The sequence below is a fragment of the Biomphalaria glabrata genome, chromosome 15 (assembly GCF_947242115.1).
Source record: "Biomphalaria glabrata chromosome 15, xgBioGlab47.1, whole genome shotgun sequence".
Taxonomy (NCBI): domain Eukaryota; kingdom Metazoa; phylum Mollusca; class Gastropoda; family Planorbidae; genus Biomphalaria; species Biomphalaria glabrata.
The window spans coordinates 2082825-2108163 of record NC_074725.1 but is presented as its reverse complement, the minus strand read 5'-3'; the positions used below and the strand labels follow the sequence as shown (position 1 = coordinate 2108163).

Sequence of the window (25339 nt, the reverse complement as noted above, 5' to 3'; positions counted from 1 at the left end):
TGGACTTTCCCCCTAAGCCAGTCATGGCTTGGAGGCAGGACTGGGAATCGGTAACCATTACAACGGTTGTCGCAACGGTTATCTTTTCACGCATTTTTTGGAGCACGAAATTGAGGGTATTGGTTATCGCCGTTAATTCTGCATCAAAGCTACATGCGTGCTGTCGTGTTTGTAATGTTATTACAGCGCCTTGAGCCTACGTTGTTAACAGCACTTTATAAATAAAATTAATATTATTAGGGAAATAAAAAAGAACCCCCTGTTGGGGTTCCTAAGGACAGATCGATTTTGCACTGGTGGGAATGGAAGAAAGCGCCCCACCCTTTTTTTTTTTTCCAAAAAAAAAAAAGTTACTATTACTATCCAGACAATTCTCAAGGGGCCATTTTTTATGGCGGGCAACTGCACGGCTGATGTCGTATAGAGTGGAACATGGGGAAGTTTTCACGATGTGCTCAGCCTTTGACCTCACTTCTGAGCGTCCTGGGATAAGAGCCCTCCGTAATATGGATGTAATAAATTTACACCTGCTTGGATCATTTCCACAGAAGTTTGTTCAGACAGCAGATGGAAGCAAGTTTCGATAGGCTTTGACTCTACGACTCAACTTTTATGAAAATTATGAAAAGAAGAGAAATTATTTTTTTTTCCCAAGTTGGTCCATAGTTAACACGTGTGTTCAACAGACTAAGGATTGGCAAGTGCTATTAAGCAGAACATCGTTCCAGATTTTTCTGTAGATGACATGAGCGACCATTGATTTAACTATCAGGTGACGTATTCTTAAGTAGCACATTAGGAAACATTTGGAACAAGGAACACAAGTTGGGAAGGTAGTTAATTTTGTTCTAGTAGTAAGTACATTGGTTTTGATTGATGTTTAATCCAAACTAGTATCTGATGGAAATCAACATTCTGACTATAACCAATAACCAGGCTCTTTTTCAAGGTCCCAACTTTTTGAGAAAAGCTCTACAAGTAAGCTAAGTTTTACCACTGAAAGCAGCCAATATACACACAAATATCTGCTGAGTGTTTTAATAACATGCTTAATTCTCTCAAGACATCTATTTTAACCTTGCAATATAGTGTAACACTGCATGTGTGAGTTAATAAAGACATTTGCCTTGTTGTCAGATGTATTACAAAAGTATATTACATATACGACTTTAATTCCAATAGAATCTTATCTATCTGCATCAGTTATCCAGAAATAAACACTGCAAAACCACTAGTTTGTATTTGTGTGTGTGTGACCTGATAAATGTGTTACATTCAAGAGACATTCATTGTATTCTTTGTATTTGTATGACTGACAAACAATTTCAACAGGATCTTTACAGCTAATTCGTTTCTATTTATTCCATTTTGTAAAGTTTCTTTTTTGACCCTGTATAAACTGCAATAATAAAGTTAATGGGCAGGACTATTATGATTTCGAGTGCAGTTCTGTATTTTCAATTGATTTTAAGAAAGTAACAATCTTCTCTGTTTAGCACTTATATTTGGCCTTAATTAAAACTTATTGATTTGAATTAAATAAAAATAAATAGATATGGGAAAGTTGACTACTGATCGATTTCGAAAGTGAAAAGTTTATTTTGGAGTAAAGAATAAGTGGTTCATTTTGTAATTTTTAGATTTCATTTCTGTTGACAGGAAGGCCTGATCTAGCAAGAACTGCAATAATATATTGAAAAGTTTGATTTGTAAAGTCATTATGCTTACAAATTATAAATGTATAATTTTAATCCCTAAGTTGTTAAAGATGTTCATTGGACATTCTAATAGAATTCAATGTGTCTAGCCAGCCAAAAAAAAAATGACCAGAGTAACCAAAAAGTCTTAAACTTCAAAATAGCAGGGTATTAAAGAGTACGGAATATCACTGACAGCCATTCCACTAGTTAAAAAGAAAAAAAAAAGACAAAAGCAATCAGCAGTGTGTCATTCAGACTGTTTTATTTCAAAGAAGACCATGCTTCCTGATCATTTGGTGGACCTTTACTGTTATCAATTGGTTGTATCCTTAAGGAAAGTCTTAACATCAAAACTACAAAAAGAAAACATGAAATCAGAACAACTTGTTAGCATTGCACTAAGCCTTATGTCTGCCAGGCTACTCTCTTCAAACAAAAGGATGACTAAATAAACAGTTTGCTGGAGTTCACTATATATGTTACAAAAGTGTTTAGAAACTTATACAGTACATCAAATAAATCACACAATGGTTTCTGCTAATCACTATTGTTACATAGTTGATAACCATGTAAAGAAAAGAAAACTGACATAAAAGTTTAAAATGTGCAAGCCAATGCACTTTCTCACCAGAGTACAAAGCCAGAATGAATGGAATGTCTAACAGTTCCATAATATTGAGAATGAAATGATTTGTTCTTTAAAACTGGTTCCTTGGTGGTCACCTGTTACATTTATTGTCTGTGCTGCACCCCCCCCCCCACACCCTTGTTTCCTTTCAACTCTACCCTGTTCAATAAGGTTCAAAGGAAAAGACAGATTCAAGACAGAAACACCCTCACACATTTTAACAACTAAACCAAAAATGTCAAGCAGCTACAGTGTGTGGGTGTGTGTGTGACAAAAAACAAAGTATTTGGCACTTTGCAGCAATATAGTAAAATATACACAAATACAATTCAAAATGCCTTTCTTATAACAGGAAAATGGAAAAAAAGGGGGGGGGGGATTTTTTTTTTTTTTGTTGATAAATGGCATTAATTACATTGGCCAAAATTTCTAAAATAGATGCAAGGCTACATTAAAAATTTGATTTCTGTGGTCAAGTAGAGGGCATTGTTTTCGTTGTAGAAAGTTATGTCTTAGCCTTAACAAAATTCTAAATGTTTTGGTTACAGAGGTCAAGTCTCTTTAAAAAAAAATTCCATTTCAAACTCTTAAAAAGTCTGTTTAACAGAAACTCTTATGGTACCATCAGGGTAGGCCTAACAGATGATCTTGTGGTGGGTGTAACAAAAATGAGGATGGAAGAATAGATTTGTGTTAACATGATTGAAACATGTACAAAATACAACTGCTAGATTTAATTTATTTTGAAGAAATACAAGTCAAATATGCAGAATACTTTTGTTTTTTTTTTAAAGAAGTTGCTTAAGTTAAGAGATTTTTTCTTTAAACAAATCTAACATGCAATAAAATTTTGTAGATTGTCACTAGATGTGAATAAAAATTTTTAAAACTTTGAAATCAACAAGAAAAGAAAAACGCTAATGATTTGGTAGGCTAGTGTCTACAAGCTCCCCCAGCAGGACTATCCTCTGAAAAGTGAGTTACGGTACCAGCATAAAAAAAAAAATTACAATGTTTCTTTTTACCACTACATAAATGGTGCTAGGATAGCACTAACCTAAACAAACACAAAAATTCCAACAGTCAATGCACACATGGATATATATTATACACATATATATCTTGCAATAAGGAGATGTTACCCAAATAACTAGTGACTGAAACAGCAACAAAACACTATCAGTCAGACCCACACCACTACACAAGTGAGGTGCTGCATCGACCAAACGTGTCCCGACTCTTGATAGTGTCACAACACAAGCCGAGCACCATCAGGAGGAGGAGAGGTTTAGTGGCTAGCGGTAAACAAATAAAACCTCATCTTTAGGCATAAAGAACAAAAAGTTTGGATTATCTTCATTCCCAACCTGCCACTGGCATGCTATGAGTCGCTCATTTCTCAAGGGAACAGTTACTTAAAAACACAATGCAACAGCTCTAGTCAGCTATATTCATGGGAGATCAACACAGAATTTACTATTGAATCAATCACTATATTGACCGAGATCTACACCTAAGGGAAAAAAAAACCTTGATGGTCATAGAGCAGGTAAGTTGAGTTCATACATTTCTGGTACCTGGTGGCCAATCCCCTTTACTCTGCCTAAATGCCAAGTATTCTTATAACTGGTAAGATATATAAATCCAGATAAAAAATCCATAGGATTTGAACTCAAGCTCTATTTCAGCAACAAAGCACTTAACCACTTGACCATCATGCCTCTTTCTAGGAAAACTTAATACATTCTACTTTTCCAGATAAAATGTACCATTGGCAACAGCCAAGAAAAAAAAATAAATTTAAGTTTAAAAAATTACATTGAAATTAAAAAGCAAACATATTTCAAGTTATATATTCTCATAAAGAAAAAAAATGGCAAGAAATTAAGAGTAATCAGGTGTCTATGTAGCTTTGCTTTCATAAAATGCTGAGTTTGCTAAATCCTCATAAAGTCAACAATGATAAAACTTTTGTTGAAAAAAATTTGGTGTTATTAATTTCTCTGTTTAAAAACAGAACCACAACACCACTATTAACAATGCAACAACTGGTTATCTTAGAACAAAATTTTTAACTAGAGGAAACTCAGATCTCTGAATAAGGGCAACATTTTCTGTAAAACAATAAGCATTCAAAATGTAATCAGTACAAATAGTACACAATATAGAGAGCTGATAGGAACAAAGATCAACTCAGCTCTTGTTTGACAGTTTCATATTAAAATAACTGCTGAAACAATTTGTCATCTTTAATTTTGTGTCAAATAAATTGAAAATATTTAACAAAAAAAGATAGCTGCAGCCTGGCCAAGTTCTTGTACCATTTCTTAACAGTATTTTTTAATCAATAAGCATGGTGTCTGAATCAGTCTGACACAAAACACAACAATTTAAAAATAAAAATAAGGGAAATAGACAACTGGTTGAATTTAAAAGAACAAAAGACAAAAAAAAATAATAAATTCCAACAAGAAATTCTGAACCCAATAATCTTGAAAAAAAAAAACAAAAAAAAAACAAATTAGACAGGGCAACATTCGGCTCTGAACCAGATATGCAATTTTGTTAAAGGGAAAAACAAATCAACACCAATAATTACATGATTGAGGCATTTTAATGGTGAAATTTACTATTGAGGCATTTTAATGGTAAAAATGACTATCTTCATCAAATATTTATTTTAAACTTTTCATTTTGTTTGAGGGTTAACAAAACGTACACAAGAAGTCATATATTGATATACTTTGCAACCATTAAATGACTAGCAATTCAATGAGAAAACTCTACCATACAGGATTAACTTTATTTAAACCCATTGGCTGTATTATGTTCCAACTCTGATCAAACACCCTAAGCTTTAACCTAGGGATTCATTAAAACAGTGAACAACCAAAGCTGAACATAAACTATATTAATTTCTTACTAATGGGAAGCTGAAAAAAAATAATCTGGATTGAAACACTTCCATAGCAAATTATGGTTTTAATTACCGGTACTTAAAATAAATTAAGAAATAACACGAATCTTAGTAATGACAATGTTACTTTGAAAATGAAAAAAACTATTTTGGCAAGCAGTTGTTGTTTTTTTCCAGACACAGCCGCTAGACGACATAAAAAAGTAAAAAATTGTATGTCAAACTCTCACACCAAATACAACATCTAATAACAAGAGCTCAGAGATTGCACATCATACTGGGGAGAAGACTCATGTTTCTCTTTGACACTGAAAGAAGAACCCAATGTATTGATTTGTTTCTTAACAGACATTTACATAAAATAAAATTAGGGCACACAAATATTTTAATGCCGATACTGTGACATGTCACACAGTAACAACAGCAGTTTGATTCTCCTAAATGGAATGCAAATCAAGCTTATTTAATGGATCCCTTTTACAATGACTTGCAAAACTATCAAATCAAATAGAATAAATAATATAATATAGGAACATGTGTATCCAAAGACACACTTGCTGGCAATGGGAACATGAAGTTCAATTCACATGTAGACTATACAAAATACTCTTAGTGAAACATTAAGAGCTGATCCCCAATGATAAAAATGTGCAATAACTCATAAGCCTTAGGGCACAAGTTAAAACTAAAAAGCGGAAGTGAAATAATGAAGGTTGAAAAACCATGTGTAGATGAAACCTCAGTTCTTTTAAGCTGTTACACTTGTTATAAATACCTTTGGACATTGGGCCCTGAATTATAATAATGTAGTCAGCACACTTTAGGACTCTGGAAATGTTCCAAAGAGGTCAATTTGATGAGACAATGTGTCCCAAGTTTAAGTTGTTTTTTTTTATTAGTGCAGCATTAAAATTATTTAAAAAAAAAAAAAAAAAAAAAGAGATTCATCAATTACTATGAAATGCTGCCATTGATAAAAACCTTGCATACAAAAAAAAATAGAAATATATTTGACAAAGTGCTGATAGAAATGTTCTATTGGTCCAGCACACAAAAATGTGCTCATATTAGAACTCATGCAGCCCAACAATAATTTGCTTCACATTGTAAAAGTACACAAAAGTGCCATTAACATCAATAATAGATTGATCGTTTGATTGTCACAGAATAACCTAATTCAAAACATAAAAATGTAACCTACCATTATAGAAATTTGTGTCAACTGCTGAAGCAGCACCAACTAAACCTTTTGTTTGAAAAAAAAAAGTTTGGATACTAAAAAGAACAGCTAACTAAAAATAATTGTCAGATGACAATTAACTGAACCTCTGATAATATAAAATAAAATATCAACTGACAATTAGCTAGACCATAGACTATGTACACATCAACACCACATACAATTTACATATCCCACAGCACAATATTAATATGTGCACACCGGTTTCTTTGTATATATCAGTATGATATGGCATATGAAAGAGATTAAAGGGAATACTGCTATGTGTACCTGGTCTTTGTGGTTCAAAAACATTGTCATAATGAAAGGCACCGATAAGTACTACAAAATTGTGTGAAGCAAACATTGGACCGCACTCAGAACAAAAAAATTAGGTTGCACCAACCAACATTCTATGGATTAAATGCAATAACTTTGGGCCCAATACCCAATTTTAGACCGTTTTTTCTAACATAGATTCTTAATTGGTTTGAGACAACTAACTGAACCTACTGCCAGAGGTGCTCTATCTGGCACTCAGTTTTACACACACATATATGGAAGCTTTACATAAACCATTGCTCATCCTACGCCATTTGGGCTCCGGAACATAATGATAAAAAAAAGTTTCAAAAGTGAAGTCAAAGGACATTTTCTGCTTGTACATTTAGAAGCACAAAAACTGGTCTGCATTAGAGAAACTTTTCAACAGCAAACAAACTTGTGCAACAGCATCAATGTCTCATTTACAATATTCTCTCCACAGCAGAAAATATGTGAAGATGATGAGCAATTGGCATGCACCGCCAAATATGTCAAAGTACAAAGCAATAAACTTAGCATCAGTCATTCCCAAGGAAACCGCTAAGTTTAAATTTGTTTGGAAACGACTAAGACAAGTTTAAATCGCTTTCTAAACCAATGGTCCATATACCGTAACTAGTCAAATGATGCAAATTAAGTTTTTTTTTTATTGCATCAATAGAACTTGGTTTCATCTTCTTGCCTTTTTTTTTATACAGGTGACTTGGACAAGTTTGAAATCAAACTTGTCCAGGTGACCATTTTCAGCTTTCTCTTTTGGTATTTGAAAGCTAGCTTTAGTTATACACTAAAGCCAAAATAAAAATAATGTATCTTGGGTGAAAGTTTGATTCTTATGGTCATCTGAACCAAATTTAATGGGTGTTCTTTATCATCACATTTCAGATGTAAAAAAAATGTGGATAAAAGCAACAAACAAAAAAAAAAAAAAAAAAAAAGTTAAGTAGGAAAAAAAAAGTTATTCAGAGTTTAAACAAAGCTTCGTATTAAACATCTCTGGTCCTTGCCGCATGTCCCCCCCAAGAACATGAAATATTGAAGAACAATCAAGTCTACTACATCATGATAGCTACACAACATGCAGTGGTGAGACAAAGTTGGTGGCATCAATCTCCACATAGCCAATAGCTAAGACAAGTAAAATGTTGGAAACTATTGAAACAGTTGAAGACGTTTCAATTCTCAATCTTTCTTCCAACATTGCAATATTTTCCAGATTTCACTTGCTCCTAGCCATAGCTGTACATTTGTGGGCTGCCTTAACTTCCCCACCAATCATTGGCTGGAGTAGCACTGTAAGTTCCACCATAGTTTCCTCCATAATTGTACTGGGGTGGTGGAAAGTTGGGAGCAAAGTGGTTGTTAAAGGGCTGTTGTCCATTGAAACCACCACTACCACCACCAGGCTGAAAGTTGGTTTTCATTGGCTTGGCTTGTTGACGATAATCCCTACCACCAAAGCTGCCTCCTGTTCCAAACCTGTCAAAAGAAAAGGGGCAAGTAAATTTAAGTTTCTGTATTAGTGACCTATACACCTATAAATAAGGTTCTGGCAGAACAATAATAATATAATAATTGTAAAGCTGGTAATTATTTTTTTTTATAACATATACCTAAGTAAGAGTTTCAAGATTTAAAGGGATAAAAATACTCAGATAAAATAAAATGTGCCATTTATATTACTTTGCATAATTTGTTTAGTGACAGCAGAAGAAAGGTCTGACATACAACCCTACTTGTTTTTCATTTCTATATGATAGAAATGTAAGATTACAGGGTTTCCCCACCATTCTCAGATAAGTAGTTCAGGAGAAAATATTCAATTTCAGGAGCGGAAAAAAAAAAGAACTATACATACATTTAGTAATAAATGTAAGAACAAAGATAAGAACTTTAAACTAGATTTATATCATAAGACACTGACCTCATGTCATTTATAAGATTTTCATTTTCAAATTAGCAAATTAAAAACTAACTGATTGGTTGAGAAAAAAAAAAGTACTTGTAAACTGATATTTTCTCTACTGAAAACCTGACATAACTTTTAAATCAGAGTTTAGATCTAGGTCTACTCACTGATGTTCTAAAATCTAATTCATTTATTTCTAAAGTCACTCTAACTTCTTACACTAAACTAAAGACAGTAAAGTAGAATAGTAGATCTAAGTCTTGAGTCTAATTCGACTATATAGATCTAAGTAACTAAGACTCAATCTATAGAGTATTCAAACCTATTTAGCTATATAGACACCTAGATCTACCAAAAATCTAAATTGATTTATTCTAACATCTCTAAAAAATATAAATATTATAACTATAGGCTACTAGAGTAGATCTATAGCTCTGAACGGTGGGGGAATTTGAAATCCCCATTGCCCCCACTTTAGTGTTTTTTACATAAAAATTAAATATTACACAAAATACAGGGGCCCCCAAACAATGGAAAATTCCTAGCTATGCCCCTGTATCTAAATAAACTATAATTTAGATTCTACTAGAACATAATCTATTTTAAACTGGTATACTCATTAATAGTATTATATACAGATCTAAATCTACTCACTAAGTAACTAACTTACTCTGTGAGTCGTACGAGTGAGTCTAAATTTAAAGTCTATGAGGAAGACTACTATTATATAGATTTAGATCTAGACTTTAGACCAAGATCTAGATCTACTGTCCTGTCTAAAATTTTAATATCATGTCTATCTAGATTCAGATCTATATAAAATAGATCTAGCATTTTCAATCTAATTCTAGATCTATGTAATACAGATATAAATTTAAAAAAAAATAAATCAAGAGATCGAGATTGACTTAGAATACTTAGATCTATATATGCCAGTGACCATTAAAGAAAAGTATTAAAACTGTTTTAGCTTTAAATTCGCCATATTATTAAATGTTTATTAAATGAAAGATGACAATGCCGTTATTTTTTTTAAACGCTCGTAGGATCTACGTTTTCCATATTGAATGACACCCAAAAATGACAATATTTCAGGAGATTTGTCCTTTTGCAATTTCAGAAGATTTCCAGGAGCTCCAGAAAAGAGGCAGCGAGAACACTGAATGTTTAACAAATTTGTATTAAATACCTTCGAACAGTTCCACCACGTCTGCTGGTCATTCCAACTGAACGAACATCCATAGACATGGATTCAAGCCAAGTTGGAATCTCTTGATTAGCTTCAGTCAGCAAATCCAAAAGGTCACGGACTATGTTTTTGTTTTTCTCATTGAAAAATGATGTGGCCAATCCTTAAAAGGAATAAATGGAGAATAAAATAAATTTATATAGTTACTGTATGTACTTACTGACAGACGATACTATTATGATATAACATGATGGAACATACCAAGGTTCCCCACACGACCAGTACGACCAATGCGATGAACATACTCTTCTATATCACTGGGCAAGTCAAAATTAATAACATGCCTTACATTTGATATATCTAAACCTCTGGCTGCCACCTAGAATTAAGAAAAAAATATTTAAAAAAATTAAAACATGCATACAATGACTGGAATGCCAAAAAAAAAAAAAAAAAAAAAAAAAAAAGAAAGAAAAAAAAAAAAAACATAAGAAAAAAAAAAAACGTACTGCTGTTGCAACAAGAATAGGCCTGTCTCCACATTTGAAAATTCTCAAGGCATCTTCACGTTCTCTTTGTGACCTGTCACCATGGATACTTGTTGCGGGGTATCCCTCTCTTAACAGGAAGTCTTCAAGAGCATCAGCACCTTTCTTGGTTTCAACGAAGACAAGAGTCAATGATTCTGGTCCTGAAGAATTCAATGCGTGCTACATGAGTTATTGGAATTTTAATATTATTACAATTGCTAAGTCTAAAATATAAATTGAGTCAACATCTGATTAACAGAAGTAAAAACCAAAAACAAAAAAAACAAAAAAAAAAACTAGAAAAAATAAATTGAAGGGAAATGTAAGATCTTTAGCTGGCTACTGGCAATTAGAGTTTTGTCTTTTTTTTTAAAAATACTGTATATAGTTGCACAGTAAGAAATTTTTTAAATATCACAATGATTCAATAATGCAAGGCAAGTTAAAAACTTTCTAAGCACCAGTATTTCTAGCCAGTCAGTAATAACATATAGGGTTAGATGCAACATAACACAAACCAAAAGTGTCAGTGAACAAATGTAACTAACACTGAACTCAATGTAAACAATTGAAGATGAACAGTTTAAAATCAGTAAATCATTAAAGACAAAAAAATAAATAAAAATCAAATGATCTCAACCTGATATAACATTAGTCTTACTTGGCCACCCTGCAACTAGAGTTAACAAGAAATTTTAACTCAAGAAGAAAAAAGAAAGCAAAACCAAACTAATTCTATAGTCCTAGTCATAACAATGAGAAAAACAATCAAGATCCCTGTCTGATATTAAAACTTGAGAGTATACATAAAATGAACTATAGTAACAACAAGACAAGAACATAAAGAATGTTTAACACTCACACACAAGAAGCCACAGGCAAGGAGGTGAACATTTTTGTGTGTGCTGCAAAATATGTTGGTAAGAGAGCATAACTCTACTCACCTCCAGCTGCATTGAGAAGATCCAAAAGGAAAGAGCGCTTCTCTTGTTCCTCGACCCAGACTACTTTCTGGGTGATGTTCTCACTGGTACTGCCCACTCTGCCTACAGCTAAGAAGATGTAATTCTCCAGGAAATCTCTAGCCAAAACCTGAACAAAAAAAAATTATAAATGAACAATCTTTAATCCAAATAAATATATATATTTCAAATGCACAGATATTAAGAAATTGCAAACCTGGATTTCCTTTGGAAAAGTGGCTGAAAACATATTGGTCTGTCGTGTACCACAAGGTGGCATGTTGTCTTTCTCAACAATGCGACGGATCTGAGGTTCAAAGCCCATGTCCAGCATTCTGTCAGCTTCATCAAGGACCAAAAACCTGACCACAATAAACCAACATGTTAAACTAGTACACAGAGTATGCCCTACATATTTTCTTTTACACTGTTTGGTTAAAAAAAAACTTGTTAGGCGCTCAACATTGTGTGTTGACAAAATGTCTAGTGGATACATACTTGCAGTGGTCAAGTCCAACTTTTCCTCTTTCCATCATATCAACCAGACGGCCAGGTGTTGCCACAAGAAGATGGCATCCTTTGTCCAAGTCCCTCATTTGAGCTCCAATATCTGCCCCACCATACACAACGCAGGGTCTGACCCTTGACCTATATGCAAACTAAAAGAAAGAAAAAAAAACTTTTTTTTTACTAACAGAACTTAAAATTTATTTTGTTATAGACCAGGGGTTCTCAACCTATGGGTCGCGACCCCCTTAGGGGTCGATTGACGATTTGCTAGGGGTCGCCTAAGACCATCAAAAATATGGATTGTTTTTGTCTTTTCTTCTATTGCTGTGTGGATTGGGGTCGCCTCAGGGTGGGGATTATAAAAGGGGTCACCAAGCTTAAAAGGTTGAGAACCACTGTTATAGACTAACAAGTATAAAACAAAGGGTCAAAAAAGAAATTTACCTTTCTAGCTTCATCATAGATCTGGGATGCTAATTCTCTGGTAGGGGCAAGAACAAGAGCAATTGGATACATTTTCCTTCTACCATACTGCCTAGCAGCAGCAGCAGCTGAATCTCCAGGACCCATTTCATAAATTAGATTTAAGATTGGTATGAGGAAAGCTGCTGTTTTTCCAGAACCTGTACAAAAATATGTAAAAAGTAAACCATGCAATAGACACTGAGCAATAAAACAAATCAAAATACTTTTGCACTGTACAACTTGTGTAAAAACAAGACTAACCTGTCTGTGCACAAGCCATTAGATCTCTTTTATTCAGAATGATTGGAATGGCAAATTTCTGTACTGGTGTGGGTTTGCTGTATTTACTTAAGGCAATATTGTTTCTTATTATTTCTCCTAAAGTGCAATCTTCAAACTGAAATTAAGTCCACAATAAAAAAAAAAGTTACTACAGTTTGAAACAAAATTGCAGTCACAGCCTCATTATGGCAGTGACAGATGGGTCACTTAATTGTCCAGCAACGCACGGAAAACCCTTGAGTTTAGAAGTGAAATGTATTATAGACAGTCACCTTTTGAGCTCAATAGAGAGCCGACATAGGAGTCTGACAGTATTCAATTATTAACGTAGTCATTGTAACAGTTATTATTTAGTCCGCTAGAAAGCAGATGTGGATATTGAACTTTGACATTATTCAATTTGTCATATATTATGTTATAGCCAGTGATTTATATAGCCAGTGGCATATGGTTGGATATCTTTATATTTGATTTTCTATGTTTAATAACGTTAGTCTGCTCAGATTTCAGATGTCAATGCCCAGCTGTAATTTGTAATCTGTAATTCCTGTGAGAGTCTAATTACATGCTTCAGGACCACATGTGAGACATAAAATATAAAGACATGACAGTATATTTTATCACAAATGAAAACAATTTAACAAAGACTTACATGTTCAATATGTTTGGGTGGATTGTCCCCACTAGCTTCCACAGGTATATCCTCATATTTGTCAAAATTGATGCCAGTGTTGCCAGCACCAAATAATTCACTAAGAGAAAATAGAGAAATTATTTTCCCATGATTAAATTATGATTATTGCTAGACTTAATAGTATATAACCAATAACAGTTAATGAATCCCAACCGATACAAAGAGTTTTAAAGTAAAATCAAAATATTTACAGTGCTTACATAAAGGAAGTTACAAACTTATTAGACACTTACTGTTCAAGCCTTTCATTTCTTGGCAGGGGAATAGACCAATCTTCTTGTCTAGATTCATTGCCTAAGCTGTCCTCTCTATTGTCCCAGCGATTGTATCCTTGGCCACCTTGGCGACGTTCTCTATCACGATCTTCTATGAGAACATCCCATCTGTTACCACCACCACCACCACCACCAACAGGTTGAGGAGGAGGTGGAGCACTTCCTTGTCTGTTCCAGCGATCATTATTACCCCTTTAAGCAGAATTATATATATCTGAATCATTGTTGAAAAATTTATCCTAAAAATTAGTTAACATTTCTATTTCATAAAACTTAAAAATATAAAATGCAAAACCTGTCATTATTGTACTGATAATTGCCTCCACCTGCATTGCCACCACCACGATTATAATTGCCTTGATTTCCACCTCCACGTCTATCATAGCCACCTCTGTTATCTCTGTTATCATTGTATCTGAAAGAAGAGATAAACTCTATATGACAAAGTCAATACATTGGCAAGAAAGGTTAATTGTGCCAGCAAGGCAGATAGTGCCTGCAACTTATTGTTTTGTTTAAGCTAAGTCTACTTACCCACTTCTCATACCACCCCTATTGTTGTTGTAACCACCTCTGTCATTGTAGCTACCACCCCTGTCACCACTATAGTTGCCACGATCGTTGTAGCTGCCTCCTCTATCACCACTATAACTGACTCCTTTGTCATAGCCACCCCTGTCATTTCCTGCAAATAAGAGTTAGGTATGCATTAAAGTTTATGATTAACATTTTGATTGTAGTACTTTTTTAAACACCTAATTTTGTCACGAACTTAGTTAAATAGCTAACAGTAATTAATGTAGCTTTAAAATCAATTATTCTCAAACTGTTAAAAATGAAAAGATGCATTTACTGGAAAAAAAAAAAAGTGTGCTCTAATCTTGTAAATGATCTTCCATGTTTTATAAAGATATTTACAGAGAATGATTGCACTCAATTTAATACTAAGTAATTTATTTTACATATAAACAGAAACCCAATAAGATTTAATATAAAATATTTCATGAGTAATTAAATTGTTTAACAAATATCTACTCTATCTTATTATTGGGTCAACAAGAGCAAGGAAAAGTGCCTAAAAAGCAATTTATTATACTAGAAAACCATATGCATCAAGTAAAAAGACTTGACTGATTTTCATCTTTTCTGTTCTTAGTAATTATAAAAGAAATAAACGGTTGTTAGTGTCATCAAAATAATTTTTTTTAATGAGATAAAAACAAATCAATAGTGTTACTATGTCTAATAAAAAAAAAAGCAACTCAGTAATGTTGTTAAGCAAGTGTGAACATTAGTTAGTTGAAATGTTTCTATAAAAATTATAACACTTCAAAAAATTTAATTTATTCTCATAACCATTTAGCAATGGCCAGATTTTTTTAAAAGACATACTGAAATGATAATTTTCACCTGTAAAAAAGAAAATTTTTCCCCCTAGCAGATACAAGACCCTAATCCAGTTTCAATGCTTATATTAACCAGTGATGGGAACAGACTTGGGAAGAATTTTAGAAAACTTTCTATACCCACATTTGTAAACGGCCATGTTGGGGTTGACCAAAATAAGCTGTTGGATTCTTTTTAAATTGAGTAGAAATTAATTATATAAATAGTATTTTCTTTCCATAATGTTACAAATTAGTTACACGTCATGAGCTTCGGTGCATACATACACCCAAAATGCATGCAAGGTAATGTTTGTACATTTAAATGAGAAAACCAACAGAATTTCTTTTGATCTTGGCACCTAGCTTTTTATATTTGGTCCAAGCAGTCTCAACATTCAATAATAGATTTTTTTTTAAATGCTTCGAAAGCATAGGCTATGCTTCTGTTAGTTTCACTGGTACATGAAAAGAAACTCAACCACAAAAAATAATTTTAAAAAAAAAAGAGAAAGCATTTAAATCTCTGCTGTGTTCTTAAGCAAAAGCAACCAGATGAGAAATGCTTTAAAGGGAGAACATGTAAAAAAAATAATTAAATAAATGCATATTGAGCATATTTTTTTAAATTTTATCTTAAGGCTTTTTTTGTGTGACACTTCCTTGCTAGCAATGTTTGCAAGAAGGGGATATCTGGACTAGTCTAGATCTAGGACACTGTCACACTGGGCTGTTAAAACAGTTTTATTTAATCTATAACCCAGTAATACTATTAGAATCTAAATTTAACTCAAGTCTAGGTGCTAATCAGTCAATTTTGTTTTGCTATAAGGACATTTGCAACCTTCAAATGTTTTCTTAATTATTCACTGTCAATAAAATCTTAACTTAAGATTGAAATCTAGTAATACTATATTTCTAATCTATTCCTTCTAATCTAGTACCTATTATACCTAGATCTAGATCCAATCTAATCTATGAGTTTTGAGGGTCTTTTTTTGGCACATTGCACACTTTAGGCCATTTCAGGCCGCCCAAATCTAGACCTTAGATATAAAATAAGATATTTATAGATCTAGACCAAGATGTGCAAAAGGCAAAGCGGCCAGAGAAACCATACATCCAGGCACTGGGGCAGCCATTTAAGGTCTAGATTAAAAATATTAAAATAAAGAATCTAGATCTAGAAATCTTTTATATCTTTAACGATTTAAATAACTGTAGATCTAGATGGATACTAGTAGGCCTAAATCTAGATATACCAGAGACTACCACTGGTCAAAAAAAAATGAGATGGTTTTTAATTAAAACTATGTAAATCAACTGCCACCAGTGTGAGCATGTACAAAACAAATCGAGACTTTGATTTCTTCTGAAAATGGAAAGATAAAATTGGATTTTAATTTTTTTTCATTAAAATAATCCCAACCAAATTTCTTTTCTTTTTCTTTAAGAGAAATAGTGGAGAAATATTTTTTTTTCTGAAAAAAAAAAAGGAATTAAAATTTTCAGAAAATTCCTATCACTGATAAACAAAATATTGTCATTAAATCATTTCATTAAATACTCTCCTGATTTTGACAATCAGAAAAACTCAACCACATTTGCATAAGACACAAAAGTTTTTTTTTTAAATAGATGCACAGAAGCTTGCTCAATCAAATGATTTAGTAGATAAAGCATATTTAAAATTGATGATTTTTCAGAAAAAATGGAAAGATTTTTTCAGAAAAACTCACCCGACCACCTTCCTCCATCACGAGGTGGTGGCCCTCTGCCCCCAGAATCTCCCCAATTACCTTGTTGGGGTAAAGATGCATTTGGATGCCCTGGTGGGGGTTGGCTCAAGTTGGGCATACCTCCACGCAGATGTGGAGGGACGTAGCGACCACCACCTGCTTGTGATTAAATTATCAAACTTTTAAAAATAGTTCAATAAAACAATTTTCAATAAGTAATTCTATAAATACTGCAATGTACAAATGTAAATTAAAAAAATAGTAATTCAATTCAATTAAAAAAAAAGCAATAACATTTTTTAGATAAAAGAACTTAACAAGATATAAAACTACACAAGGAAAATGTAAAAAATCCCACCATAGCCTCCTTGTTGTCCATCAAAGTCATGTCTCCCGGGGCCATTCAAGTCCAGCCCAGCAAACTGAAATTGGTAAATACAAGATTATAATGCTACTTTTTTAAATCTTTTGTTCAAAATAGACTAGACATGCAGACATGGAAGATAAAGACATTTCTTTACATCCTATAGCCTACTGCTCCAGTGAAGATGAAAAAAAGAACTCAGCAAAAGTTGTCAGTTGTAATGCATTATGATCAAGAATGATTTGGATAGAAATAATAGAAATTTAGAACAGATCTAGACTAGAGTAGTTTATGCCAGTGATGCCCAACCTTATACGGCCGCCGGGCCATTTTAAGTTCCGACACTCGTGTCGCGGGCCACATTAACGAAAAGATAAAATGAAATAGAGAATAAACCATTTTAAATAGTTTTATTACAATCCCGTGGCTCCAGTCCGCTTACTTACAGGTGTCTTATAACTGAAGAAGTTTTTCTACTAAATTAAGTGCCTGTAAACATTGCGATCATACCCAGCAATTGTTTTCGGTAATGTGCAAGGTTTATGTAAACAATACGACGTAGAAATCTATTGTCTGCATTGCTCGAATCTATTGACTGCATTGCTCGAAATCTACTCGAAATCTATTGTCTGCATTGCTCAAAATCTATTGACTGCATTGCTCGAAATCTACTCGAAATCTATTGTCTGCATTGCTCGAAATCTATTGTCTATATTGCTCGAAATATATTGTATGTATTGCTCGAAATTTCTCAAGCATGGAAGTCTGGCTTTGTAAATCAATCAGTTCCAGTTGGTGTTACTCCACAGCGGCAATAGTAATTAATTCGAAATCTGCTGCTCTGTTATTTAGTTTTGAATGGAGAATTTCGCCAACATCCTCCACTCGTTTTGTAATTGTCATGGCAGAAAGGCGGCACAGCTTCAACTTTTTTTTTTCAGGACGATTTTTATTCCATCACTGCTAGCAAGCACTTTTTTATGCTTCACTCCTCTTCTTAAAATGTCAGCAACTCTGTAGCCTCCATAACAGTCTGCTTATTTTTCTTCTTGGTAAATATTTTTGCAAATTTATAATGCCTTTATGTTATGTTCTTTAAAACAGACACTTACGGTACAAATAAAAATGTTGTCTTATGTTCCACAACAAAAAGATCTGTCCACTTTTCCTGGAAGTTTCAACATCCAATTTTTGTTTCTTCGACTCCTATTTCATTAACATACAAATGTTGCATTGTACGGCACCAATCATATTGATGTCAGATGACACGACACAAAATGATGCAGCAAAGATGCGCTGCGTTACACACGAGATGTCAAGGACACGGCTAGCTCAAGACAGCCGCGGAATCGTCCAAGACTCTTAAACAACTGTCAGTTCTTGTCGCCGAAAAATAAAGCCTTGTATTCTTATAGAAAAAAATTAATATGAATATTACAAGACAATAGATTACAATGAAATCCATCAAAGAAAAAGAGAGCGGTCTAACATAGAGAAAATACCTTTTTTAAACATATTTTTTTTAATTTCTACATTTTTTTACCGATGTTTTGGCGGGCCGGTAGGAACCACGTCGCGGGCCATCGGCCGTAGTTTGGGCATCACTGGTTTATGCTATTCAAACACCTATGGGCCAAAAATTCAAAGTTTGAACCCACTTATTCTACCAAAATTAGGTCACCGGGATAATGACTTCTACATAGACTTTTAGAGTTATTTTATGTTTGCATGATTAGATGTGTGTTAAATGTTTGTGTTTTTTGTTTATTCATTTAATAAATTTCTAATACAGATGATCTTTGGTAGTATAATACAGGCTAGGATGGCCATTCTTGCCTAAATAGTTGAATCCTCTATATTCTCAATATAAATCTAGATATATCTAGTAGAACTAGATCGAGGCATTTAACTTCATTCAATGTATCAAGCTCATTCCAAACATTTGACTATTTATTCTCTATAATAAAACAACAAACAAATATAATATAAGATCAACATTGATGTCCAAAACTGGCTGTTTGAAATAAATTTTGGTAAGAAAATAGTAATTTAATACAAACACCCTATTAATTAATTTTTTTTATGGAATCAAACAACTTGGCTTATGAATCAAATACATCAGCTCCAAAAAATGAATACATATTGCCTGGCTCATTAGCATAGACTTAGCCAACCAAAAAATATAGTCTTAACCCTAGGAAGAGGTTAAGTCATCCAGGTAACATAGGAAAAAAACAACAACTTGATTCTGTGTGTAATTAGTTTTTTTGTAAGTATTGACAATTCCAGCAGCTTTTGATTGAAAGTAATCTTTTATTTTATTCCATTTAAACCACTCCCTCAGCCCTTTTTTTCATTCGCGATGTCAAAAGTAGGTCAAATGACTGGCCCAGCCAATCCTCTCTTGTGCTTACCGACCGTATAAATGAATTTTTCCTTTATTATGATTATGTTTATCAATGCATTTAGCCGTAAAAACAAACATTTTAGTTGATTTTTTAATTTATTTAATTATACATTTGTCTTTGATTTTAGGCAATCTTTTTATGACATGGTCATAACTCCAATAAGTCAGATCATGTACATTAGAATTAGATCTAGATATCGCGGGGGATTGGCCTGAATGCCATGTCAGATGAATGTATTTTCTCACTTAAAAATATTATTTCATAATATTAATTAACAATAAAATAACATTAAAAAATCACAGGAATATTAATGTATCATAAAATATATATTTAAAAGCTAAACAATGTTTAGATCTATATAGATTAAAAAAAATAATTCAAAGTGACAATGTTAGACAAGACAACCAAAGTGGGACAAAAAAAATAAGTAAAATACAAAGTGTAACAAAGGCAAAGAAGAGGTCAAAATAATTAACTAAAAAATTTATAACTTTTGAACTAATTATCCAATTTTCAAAATTCTTTTTGTGGCATTTATATTTCAAAACTATCCATCTCGCTATAGTGGTTTCATTGCATACCAGTAAATAACTATTTTATCACTGAACGCCCTACCGCTACCTGAAAAGCTGCTCACTGCCGGCCCGTGAGCGGTGACTTTTCTTGTCTTTTAATACTTCCAATCAACTGATAATTAGTTAAATTAGTGTGATATTTCCTCCTAGATCTACTTCTAGATCTAATTAAAAAGTTAAGAATGGTGGTAAAACGTCACTGATAGATCCATTTAATAATTCAGGAAAATTCAATAGAGATAAGCCTATCATTGTAGATTTCAAAAATTGTCTACAGTCTAGTGAACGGCCACGATGGTCTTGACTGATCGTCCGCCATATTGAACTTTCAAGGTTCATCTACTTTTTGAAATGTTTGCAGATCAGAGCAAAAGAAAAGCAACTTTTAAGATACTATAGTAGTAAATAGAAAAAATGAAAATGTATCAAAACTCATACCTGCTGATCTAGACTAGGACCATTTTGATTAGAACCATTAGGCATATTACGAAGCTGTGATAAAACTCTAGCAAAAAAAAAGGGAAGATGGACCAATTATGATCACCCAATGTAAAAGGACTAAGTTTAGTCACGTGACTAGCAAAAGTTAATTCTTGCTTTAATTATTTTGAAAAACAATACGAGTAAGTAAAACTGTATAACTATTTTTATGTTTCTGAAATTAAAAAAAAAATGTGTTTGTTATATATAAAATTGCTAAATCGTAATTTTCGTGTCTGAAAACGAAAAAAACAGGTTAGCGTTTTATTCAATAATATCTGAACAATGATACCTCCCGTTACCAAAGTTTAGGCCTACGCCAGGGCCAGGTCCTTGGTAGACCTAGCTGGAGAAAAAAGAAAGCATGTTTGGGTGTGTGTGACCTTATTACACTAGACCTATTTTTTTACTTACATAATTTTTTCTTTTAAAAAAAAATTAATCATTCATCAAATTAAAGTTTGGAAAGGATGCCAAGATACCGTAATTCTTCCTGAATTGCATCCTCCTTAAATAGGAGTAAAATTTTATTATTTACATTAAAACTAATCTACTCTACAAGATAGGCTATATTGCTATATGGTAGCTTTACCCACTAGTTGGGCCTAACTAACCTATACAGTGAAATATTTATTTTAACTGGCCGGATCTTACCCCCACCCCCCTTTTTTTGTTTTTCTACTTCTAATAGAACGGCCCGTATTTTAACGCTCCCCCACACCAATTTTTAGCCCTTATATTATAGTAGAATCGGAATGGCCTTCTATAAAACTCCCCACACAAACACATCCTATACCTAGGGTAAAAAAAAATAATCAGAGATGGAGGATCAATAAAAGAGATAAGTTTGGTATCCGACGTCATGAGCAGATATGGAAATTCTGGAAGAGTAACATTTGCTTCCGAGAAAAAATTAAAGCCGTAGACTTTTCTTCATTAATAGCGTTACAATCGTTAGTATCCTCTGTACTACTAGATCTATATGGATGTGAACGTTGAGGCTTGAAGAATTTAATCAGTTGAAAGTAAATGCAACAAGGGGTTGCTAGGTAACAGATACGAAACTCGCATTCGTGTAGCTATTTCATAATTTGGGTTGGAAGGAGGGACTATAATAAACATCAGATTTTTCTTATAAAGTACACACATTTCATTTTAATTTTTTTTAAAAATCTGATTTAATTATTTATTTATTTTAGCATCTGACGAATTGTAATATTTCCTATATTATACTTTCGGCCCGCGAATTATAGTATCCATTAATTTTCCATTTGTAAAAAAAAAAGTCAAGCATACATCGTTTTTATAACTTTGTACACACCAACACACGCACTTTTTTTGTAGCTATTTCGTATTGTGTGTGTTGGGGGGGGGGGGGGCAGGGGCAGACTGGCTATATGGGCAAACGGGCAAATGCCCGGTGGGCCGGCACCAAATGGGCCGGTCTGGTCGCGACCAAAGACACATTTTTTTTTTAATGCAGACAACGTAAAAAAAAAAAAAACGCACCGAAAGAATGAAAGGTCAGAATGTAATGAAGTTTAATTAAATATACATATAGATTGCAGAGGGGGGGGGGGTAAACAAAAATCCCTCTCCCCATCGAAAAAATCCTGGCTACGCCCATGATATGACATGTCATTAATTTGTGGGCCGGTTTATATGGTAATGTGATACCCAGTCCGCCCCTGTGGGGGGGGGGGGGGGGGTAAATGGACACTTCATATTCTTTTCCAAAGTGTCTAAAATGTCGAGTTAAGCACCAGTGCTTTCAAACTTTTGTACTATTGATCATTTTGTAGGCCTATAATATATAGGCCCTACAATATATAATATATAGGCCCTACAATATATAGGCCCTAATATATAGGCCCTACAATATATAATATATAGGCCCTACAATATATAATACATAGGCCCTACAATATATAATATATAGACCCTACAATATATAGGCCCTAATATATAGGCCCTACAATATATAATATATAGGCCCTACAATATATAATATATAGGCCCTACAATATATAGGCCCTAATATATAGGCCCTACAATATATAATATATAGGCCCTACAATATATAGGCACTAATATATAGGCCCTACAATATATAATATATAGGCCCTACAATATATAATACATATGCCCTACAATATATAATATATAGGCCCTACAATATATAGGCCCTAATATATAGGCCCTACAATATATAATATATAGGCCCTACAATATATAATATATAGGCCCTACAATATATAATATATAGGCCCTACAATATATAATATATAGGCCCTACAATATATAATATACAGGCCCTACAATATATAATATATAGGCCCTACAATATATAATACATAGGCCCTACAATATATAATATATAGGCCCTACAATATATAGACCCTAATATATAGGCCCTACAATATATAATATATAGGCCCTACAATATATAATATATAGGCCCTACAATATATAATATATAGGCCCTACAATATATAATATACAGGCCCTACAATATATAATATATAGGCCCTACAATATGTAGGCCCTAATATATAGGCCCTACAATATATAATATATAGGCCCTACAATATATAATATATAGGCCCTACAATATATAACATATAGGCCCTACAATATATAATATATAGGCCCTACAATATATAATATACAGGCCCTACAATATATAATATATAGGCCCTACAATATATAATATATATGCCCTACAATATATAGGCCCTAATATATAGGCCCTACAATATATAATATATAGGCCCTACAATATATAGGCCCTACAATATATAATATATAGGCCCTACAATATATAATATATAGGCCCTACAATATATAGGCCCTAATATATAGGCCCTAATATATAGGCCCTACAATATATAACATATAGGCCCTACAATATATAACATATAGGCCCTACAATATATAATATATAGGCCCTATATATGTTGTTTTTCTTAATAATTGTTCTGTGGTCATATTTCTTGATAGAAGAATGAGTTTATTTTGGCGTATTTATAATAGATAGATGGATAGATTTGATATACTCTAAAATAGTCTAGTTGTTGTTTGTTGTTGTTTTTTTCTTTGGAAGTAGTGTATCGAAGAAAATTTTAAAGCCTCTTATAGGCCTACACTAGAATGGGCTCTTTCTAGAAGTTAGTGATGCTCGGAGCTACAGCAATGCATTTTCTGATGTGCCTACAGTGGCGTAGCTAGGGTGGGAGTCCAAATTTGAAACCCCTCCCCCCGGACCCCCACTTGAGGGGTCCCCCAAATGAGTGTCCGAAAAAAGTTTTTTACATTAAATATTACGCCATTATCTTATGACATGATGTCGAATGTGGAAATGCAAGAGACACTAAAGAGGTCAAGCCCCCCCCCCCGGGCCCCCAAATCCCTAGCACTGTGTTTCTAGACATCCTACTATTCTACTATAAGTGGAATTCAAATACCATATGTGAAATTCACAGCGCGTAAAGTGAAATAAGCGAGGTGACGGCTTTGGCAACATATAACGTCAGCTGACTAACAATCTTTTTTAAACATTACTTTTGTATAGCGCAGGTCAGTGTTAACTTAAGGTCATCTAAGACGATTGGTCTCGGTGTAATGGACCAAGGAGCTAACTCTTCTTCTCGCTTGTAACTGCTCATAGAGTTGTGTTGAAGACTCTTGGAACTCTGGGACCATGGAAACTCCAATTCCAGCTGCACAACTGCTCTATCTGGGAGAGATCTAAGCAGTGTACATTGCTACATCCCTATCACCGATGGCCCTTATCCCAAGACGCTTGAGTTAGAGAGGCCAAACACACCGGGAAAAGTCGCTCATAATCCTTGTCTTTTTTTTACATTAGCCGTGAAGGTGTCAGCCAACCCCCCCCCCCCCCCCCAACAAAAAAAAAAAAACCGCCCCCTGAAGACGATGTGTGTGGATAGTCACATGATTGTTGGGGCTCTCTTCCATCCCCACATTGAACTCTGTTCTCGGGCACTCCAACAGGGATTCTGCTCTACTGAACTTATAGTCTTCTCTAAGAGCGGTTTCCATTTTATGGTACAATGGTTGAAAAGCATTTCCCAGGAAACCCCGGAACCCTGCTCGCAGTCACCCCCCTCTACTGGAAGTTTGGACTAGGGCTGTCACTAGGGTGTAATAACTCTGAAGAAACAAGTACAAACACACAGCACTTAGAATAATTGAAGCTGGTTGAAATATTTATATGTATTTTCCAATACAAAGGGAGATAAGTTATAAAACTAACTAATTTCAGGGTTCTCTTTCCTGCATTAATGTCTACTTCTCGAGAATCAACTGCTACACGATCTTCCATAAAATAAGAATAAATCTTGTCTATAGATAGGACTACATCGACCATGTTTGATAAAAAAAAAATATTGACAATAAAATGTTCTTGAAATGTAAAATTCATTGTAAACATAGTTTTGAAAACATATAGGACCTGCACAAAAAATATTTACCAAATCAAATGAGCTTAGGCCTAATATATAATCACCAGTCGACCGGCGGGATAGCATACGCCGCTATTTTGCAGGGCCGGTCTTAGGCCACTGCAACCTATGTGACCGAAGGATACGCACTTTCATGAAACCCGCGCTAATTCAAGTTGCATAAATTATTAAATTAAACCATTTTATAACTTAAAACAGATTTCCCGCGCACTCCTGTCGATTTACCAGGAGCTCATGGAAATCTCCCGAAATTGCAAAATATACGAAAAAAGTCCTTAAAATATACGGAAATACATAGCC

The 25339-nt window shown here is 33.7% G+C and overlaps 1 protein-coding gene across 5 annotated transcripts; it reads right to left on the bottom strand.

Annotated features, from left to right (window-relative positions):
• Positions 1-1938: 1938 nt before the first annotated feature.
• On the bottom strand, positions 1939-20661 carry LOC106074442 (putative ATP-dependent RNA helicase Pl10). Of its 5 annotated transcripts, none has more exons than XM_056013318.1 (17): positions 20514-20661; positions 17087-17150; positions 16729-16884; positions 14139-14289; positions 13900-14019; positions 13563-13796; positions 13288-13387; positions 12615-12750; positions 12333-12511; positions 11877-12037; positions 11596-11740; positions 11361-11508; positions 11057-11092; positions 10396-10577; positions 10148-10265; positions 9887-10049; positions 1939-8267 (listed from the first exon to the last, which is right to left on the bottom strand). In XM_056013318.1, the coding sequence occupies exons 1-17, from the start codon at positions 20556-20558 to the stop codon at positions 8048-8050; spliced, it is 2358 nt and encodes a 785-aa protein (XP_055869293.1). In that variant the 5' UTR covers positions 20559-20661; the 3' UTR covers positions 1939-8047. The 5 variants fall into 5 exon arrangements, with proteins under 5 accessions (XP_055869293.1, XP_055869294.1, XP_055869296.1 ...); XM_056013319.1 differs by having other exon boundaries at positions 11078-11092; XM_056013321.1 differs by having other exon boundaries at positions 16789-16884.
• Between the last annotated feature and the right edge of the window lie 4678 nt (positions 20662-25339).